The 7,251-nt window shown below is 39.9% G+C and overlaps 1 protein-coding gene across 1 annotated transcript in view; it reads left to right on the top strand.

Annotated features, from left to right (window-relative positions):
- Positions 1–1,437: 1,437 nt before the first annotated feature.
- LOC119423108 (girdin) overlaps positions 1,438–7,251 on the top strand; it is a 27,739-nt gene continuing 21,925 nt past the window's right edge. The window contains exons 1-4 of the mRNA XM_037690519.1: positions 1,438–1,500; positions 1,579–1,670; positions 5,174–5,279; positions 6,458–6,527. Coding sequence (XP_037546447.1) covers positions 1,438–1,500; positions 1,579–1,670; positions 5,174–5,279; positions 6,458–6,527 — 331 coding nt within the window. The remainder of the gene's footprint in view (positions 1,501–1,578; positions 1,671–5,173; positions 5,280–6,457; positions 6,528–7,251) is intronic.

Here is a 7,251-nt window from a genome sequence, read left to right as displayed (position 1 = left end):
ATATATATGGTTTATATATTAAATATGGTTACATATTTTCGTTGTTGTCCATTGTTGTCATCTTTCTTTATTGAAAAAAGGTCTCTCTTGTAAATGAGTCCTCGAGGCTCAATGGGATTAACCTGTCTAAATAAAAATTGAATGAATTAGTATATATTATATATATGAACACATTTTGTGTTTACTTCTTTAGATAAATATATATTTTTATCCAAACACAATATATATTTTTTTAATTTTCATTTAATTTTATGTGATTTTAAACTAAAATCGGTTCTGCTCATTTTATACCACAAGATGGCGCTGCTGCATCATTACACGAAGCCTTTATGCTGCCAGTGTTGCCAGATTGGGTAATTATTTGCCCACTGTGCGTTTTTCAATCTGATTTTGCTGGGAACTTTCTGCGAAGATAATTGTTGGATTGTTGCGTTTTGCCACATATTGTTAAATTTCCTTGGCTTGAATTGATGGGCGTTCATGTTCAACCAGTAAATATACTGTAACAATTTGAGCGGGGGGTTTTTTTTGTGTGTGATTTGGCGGTTTTTAACAGATTTTTGGACTGAAAACCTAGACTCTATCTGGCAACACCTTTGGCTGCTGAAGTTTAATAGAATGAGATTCATGGTCGGAAGGCTGTTGGATTCAGATGGACAACTGTTTAATTAACATTTAGAGCGAATTTATCTCTAAAACAAAGTCATCTCCCTCAAGGGCAGTCCGATGGCAGGAATTTCTTTGTAAGAAAAGAAAAATTCCACACTCTTTGCGTTTAAATTACAAAAGTTAAATAATGATAACGTTGTTTAGCCACTTTTTTAAGCTAGGTTACTTAACCGGAAGTTAGCCGTTGTGATTATCATAAAGGTATTTATGGTGTCGCCATGGTAACCGGTTAACGACGGAGGGAGAAGTATGTTTTTAATTTTACTGTTAGCATTTCGCTAGTAACTAGCTTTAAATAAATAAAAAAATGAAGCCGTGAAAATTACATTTTATTTAGAAAAAATGTGGTTATTTAAGTATTTTTCAGTACTTAGTTGTCTGGTTAAAATTCAGCGTTAGCCAGCTCTCTGAGACTCAGGGAGGCTGGTTAGAGGAGGAGGAGGAGGAGGAGGAGGAGGAGGAGAGAGAGACGGGGGGGGGGGGGGGGTTGTGTTGATGCCTTTGCAGCAAATGACCAGACAGGATGAGTGTTTCTGTGGTGTCACCGGAGCAAATTCAGAGATGTTTGGACGCTAATTTTGAGCTTTTCGTGACTGAAATAAACGCTCCATGGTAGGAAGAATACTGTACCTTTGGAAGAAATGAGTGGGACTGCCTGCAAGGTGCACTGCTCTCAGACGGGATCACTTTTTGTAAAGGAAGTGCTTTCTGCTTAGCTATCCTTATTGAAACAGTTTCTTCTGGGACTCTCTCACAACCTTGGTAAAGATGGAAAGTGGAGTGTTCTTGCCCTCGCTGGATCACTTCATGCTCAGCCCTCTTGTCGCTTGGGTAAGTGCAGAAACCTTTAGGTTGTGGCTCTTGCAGAGATTGTAATATTACTGTAACATCTTGCATCTTTCTTATTAGGTCAAGACGTTCATTCCAAATGATGGAGGCGCTCGTTTGGACTTTTCAGACCTGCTGGATGGAGTGATTCTGAATGAGATAATGGCTCAAATGTAAGTCGGTTTGTTTGTGCAACCAGTCTGTGTTTTCAAACTGGTGGCATTTATGATGCTTTTATACATTGAAAACTAAATGTGGGTGTGTTAATGCCATTGGTTGTGCATTGTGGTGTTTTATCACCTGCCTAAAGGTGTGGGTTTCTGTCTATTAGCAAAATATCTCATAATGCACGCCATGTATTCTCATTAAACTGTCAAGACACGATCATTGAACAAACATCTACAAGCGATTGTCTTTTGGAGACAGTTCAGTTCAGTATTGTCATCACAGCCAATTAATCCTAAAAATAAAAATGATATTACCGGTAGTCATTTTTGCAGGTATTAAGTGTATTTGCGGGTATTAGCTGAATGTCGTTCACATCAAATACTCTGTGATATGATTTTTCTCATGGTTTGACCAAAATGGCTACAACTCTGTTGTTTCTCAACATAAAATGATCTCAGTTTAAACACTCGCATGAATGATGGCGACCAGCATATGGTCCTTCAAGGAATGCTAGGCCTTTTAAGTTTAGATTTGTACTTTTTGTCTCCTCTTATATCACAACCAAACAGTTACTGATACAGTTTCTTCTTAAATTCTTATCCAAGCACCAACAGAGCAGTCATTGTCAGTCTGCAGTAATAAAGGGTATCTTTGTAGTCAGTCTTAAACTTTAAATATAACTTCCTCGCTACTTATAGTTTTCTCAGAAAATGTCAAAATTACTGTGAAGGCTATGTGTTGATTTGAAGCATCAGCTTGAAGAAAAACAAGATTTGCTCAAACTTAAAGGACATCATAGATGCTACTTAAGAGATTATAATTTGCTTGCCTTCTGTTCTGATGGCTTTACCCCCATCCTTAACAAACTGACTGACGGTGGGCGTGTTTCATGTTTTTTAAAAAATCACTCTAAATGTAGAATCTGGATTTGATGTGTTGTAAATAGAGAGGAAATCCGAATAATGATCAATGATCCAAAATTGCACTTGTGGATAATTCTGTCTAGCCACTCCAAGTTAACAGCATCACTTCACCCCACTTAAACCCCTAATGGTCACCATGACCAGCTCCTAATTCAAAAACAATGCTGCAATGAAGGGAGGGGAAGAGGCGGGATAATCTCCCAGATTGCGAGACCCTCTGGGATTAGAGCCTGCTGTTTAGTGGCAGTTAGACACCGATGGGGGAGAGACCGAATCAGAAACGGGACAAACAGCATGTAGAGAGACAGGCAGGTTTATGATCCACTAACAAATATGATCACTTGTTATGTGTCTGAATCAAAGGGTTTAAAAGTTGTCTGGTTTGCCAGCAAATCTCGCTGTGCAGACACTGAGCGAAATAAATAAATAATCTGACCTACATGTAACGCCACTGTGGTCAATGAGTTGTCACACTTTGACAGTTCATCTCAGGACTCCACAAGAGTCAATCTAACAGCTCACCACTGTGGCTACAGCATTGCTTTGGAGTGGAAAGTGTAATGCCACCCCCAGTTTAACTCAAAAACACCCTTGTCTGGAAGAATGATGTCACGTGGGCGAAAGTTAGGAATGAATGGCAGATTTTGAGACGAGACTTTTACTAACTTGTAGTTTTCTCTCACCCAGTTTTAGTGAGAATCATTTGTCTGTTTGCAAATAGGTAAAATGTATTTGGGGTGTGGGGTTGGGGCGGCTGTGGCTGAGTGGTTAGAGCAGTCGTCCTCCAATTAGAGAGTTGGGGGTTCGATTCCAACAGCAGTCACATGTTGAAGTGTCTCTGGGCAAGACACTGAACCCTCACTGCCCTCGATGTGTGTCCCATCGGTGTATGAATGTGATCTAAAGCACTGATTATTCTCTATAGAATGATTTGTTTGATTAGTTTTGTAGAGATGTAGTAGAGTGCTGTATGAATGTGTGTGGAGGTAAATGAGGGCACAGATTGTGTTGTAAAGAACTCTGAGTATCTTGATTAGATAGAAAGGTGCTATATAAGTACAGTCCATTTATCAATAGAAATTTGTCAAACTTTCATTGATAACAAACACATGCATCAGGAAACCTCACCTGGATTACAGAAACTGGGGCACCCCTCTGGAACCAGTCCTGGGGGAGAGCTTGCCAGTAAGAACAGGTGGTCAAGCCTTGGATCCAAAGGCTTATCCAGGCAAAGCTCAACAGAATGACAATATATCACTTCTATGTGTCCCACTACCTAAGAAGAGGACTGATGAGGTCGGGTGCATCAAAGGCCAGTCAGTTAGCAAGGGAGGGTCACTGGGCATGTTGATTCCTGGTGGCATAAACCAGCTCTGCGGACAGGGAGTTTCACCTCAATGGCAGGTGAGGAGCTCTGTCATCTGGGCAGAACTCAGAGTAGAAGTACTGCTCCTTTGCATCAAAAGAAGTCAGTGGAGTTGGTTTGTGCATCTGATTAGGATGCCTCCTGGACAGCTCCCTTGGGAGGCTTTCTGTGCATGTTCCACTAGGACTGTGAGTCCTGGGAACGCCTCGGGATACCCCAGGAGGATCTGGAGAGTGTCTTGGTGAGATGGATGGAAGGATGGATGGACGGACGGGCAGACGGATGGATGGTGTTTTAGGGCTGCATTTCTTCTTTCTGCTTTTCCCTCTTCAGGGGTCGCCACAGCGAGTCATCCTCCTCCATCTCACTCTGTCCTCTGCATCCTCTGTCCTCACTCCAACTACCTCCATGTCCTCTCTAACTGCATCCATATATCTTCTCTTTGGCCTTCCTCTGTTTTTTTCCTGGCAGCTGCATTTCTAACATCCTTCTACCAATATATACCCACTGTCCCTCCTCTGGACATGTCCAAACCATCTCAGTCTGGTCTCTCTAACTTTATCTCCCTGTTGTTCAACCAGTGCTGTACCTCTGATGATCTCATTCCTAATCTTATCCATCCTTGTCACTCCTAAGGAGAACCTCAACATCTTCATTTCTGCCACTTCCAGTTCTTTCTCCTGTCTTTCTGTCCATGTCTCTGTCTCCAGACCATACAACATAGCTGGTCTCACCACTGTCTTGTAAACTTTTCTTTTGACCTTTGCTGACATCTTTTTATCACAAATCACTCCTGACACTTTTCTCCATCCACTCCATCCTGCCTGGACTCTCTTCTTCACCTCTTTATCACATTCCCCATTTTCCTGGACCGTGGACCCCAAGTCCTTGAAGTCCTGCACCTTTGTGACCTCTGCTTCTTGTAGCCTCACTGTTCCACCGGCCTCCCTCTCATTCACACACATGTAACCTGAATGAATCAGTGCGTTCCATATCTTTACAGCTAAGTATTTAAAAAAAGTGAAAACACAACATGCATGTAAAAATTGATTTAAAAATTGCCAACCGGACGGACCATCTCCACGCTTTTAAATCCTTATCGCAGCACAGAACATATGGCTTGATTGTAACTGATACAGTCTGCACAACGTTCGGTTCTATATCATAACTACATGTTTTTTCTCATAATGCCCTGTTCGGTGTTGTTTTTGATTTTCAGAAATCCCTCAGCTGCACCTCAAGGTGCAACAAACACCTGCAGAGACCCAAGTCAGAAGATTCAGAACTTGAACTTTCTTGTCCAGCAAATCAAGACTTATTATCTGGTGAGGGGGTGTTTTATTTATTTTTTTGTTCTTGTTGTTGAATTTGTTTTAGATTCTACTACAGTTTTTGTGTGAGCACACACAATTTGTCTAACTTGCGTTGCAGAAAATCAGGTAGTTCTTCTTAAGACGTGTGGCCTAAATAAGCAAACGTCTGTATAATCTGTATCAGGGCACAGCAGCAGCAGCAAGTAAAGCTGCAGACAGACAGAACTCTGCCATGACTCACAAAATCAGTGACACGAAAACGTTGATTTGCCTGTTTCAGAGGTTTAAGCTCATCAAAAAAAAAAACTGAAGCGTTTGAAATTTTAAATTTGGTGATTTGGTTTGGTTTTGAGACCTCCTTGTATTTTCATGAAGCAAAATGAAAAAGCAAAGTACAGAAACCAGCAGCATCCATGACGGGCAGACATTGATTAATTTAGGCACAGTTTGAAAAATAAGAGCTGGAGTAGAGCGAGTTCACAGAAGATGCTGCAGAGGCATGTTGGAATCGATCAACTGATGACTCGAGTCTGCCTGAGCGTTGCTGCCAAGTGTGTGAGCAAATGTAAAGCTAACATAATAAAGCTAAGCAGATGTATTAACATTCATTCATTACTTTAACTTGATCAGACTGTGGTTGATTTGCACTGGAAACAAAGTGCAGCTGATAGATTATTTCTAATAGCATGAGTTCAATTGAACATTTTGTTTTGATGGTATTACTTAAACAGTTAAACTAAAGACTGTAACAGCAAACTGGACTGCTCTGCATCAAATGCTAAATGAATAGTAATTGTCTTTTAGAACATTAAGATTCCTCCCACACACTTGCCAGCAGTTACACACGCTGTGCACACGTCCATGGATCTGAGCTACCTATGGCCCTGAAACAAGGCGTCACTTTTTAAGGTTTAAGCTCTGCACCAGGGAGACAGACTGCACCCTTTAGCATGCATTTGTTGGCATTTTACCAATACATGCGTTTTGCGAACTGCTATGTGCTGTACACACACACACACACACACACACTGAAATCCATTAATCTCCTAGGACCTGGCATCCACATATGCAAGAGTTCGGGTCTTAGGAGGTTAAAGTACTTCAGCTGGACTTCAAGGTTTTCTCTCCTGTCTGTTTCACTTTAGTCAAAATGTGCTTCTTCCTTTCTTTTCTGTTCCTCTTTTCTGTAGGAGCATCTGAGACAGTTAATTATGATTCCTTTGCCAGACGTGTTGCTGCTCGGAACCACTCCTTACTGCGGTAGGCTTTTTAAAATCAGCTCACGGTACTCCCTTCATCTGTAAAGTTAGTTTACAGCTGAAACTCTGTCTTGTGCTTCCACTGATGCTAATGATGTGCAAAAACGATTTTGTGTCTGTTGCTTTAAAATATAATATACCGGAGAGATAAAATGCAGGGTTAGTTTTTACTGCAACCATAGAGCTTGTATTTTCAGTGGCAATGCATTGAGTGATGAATGACTGCTCACAATTGAACTAAAACAGAATTGTTCAAGCTAAAAGAAGCAAAATACTATCTAAAAGTAGCAAAACACCAACTTAAAGCTAAATGTACTAAAAGGTTCAATTGTAGCTTAATAATACAATTAATAGCTAAATATTTGCTTAAAGTAAGTAAATTTTAGCTAGAAACTAAAAGTAGCAAAATAAACTAAAATTTAAAGTAGTAACAGGCTAAACTGTGATACATTTTTTAACCTCTGCAGTTTAGCCTCTTACTACTTTAAATTTTAGTTTGTTTTGTACTACTTTTAGTTTCTAAATATCATTTAGCTATTTCAAGCAAATATTTAGCTATTATATATGTATTATTTAGCCACAGTTTATACTTGAAACTTTTAGTTACTACTTTTAGTTTCTAACTATCGTCTACTTAAAGGCTAAATAGCTAAATATTTGCTAAAAGTAGCAAAAGTCTAGCTAGTAACTAAAAGTAGCAAAAGGCTAACTAAAAGCAAAAAGTA

The sequence above is a fragment of the Nematolebias whitei genome, chromosome 16 (genome assembly GCF_014905685.2).
Source record: "Nematolebias whitei isolate Nwh7 chromosome 16, NemWhi1, whole genome shotgun sequence".
NCBI classification, from domain to species: Eukaryota; Metazoa; Chordata; class Actinopteri; order Cyprinodontiformes; family Rivulidae; genus Nematolebias; species Nematolebias whitei.
The sequence above is the reverse complement of the archived record's forward strand: the minus strand, read 5'-3'. Positions and strand labels throughout refer to the sequence as shown.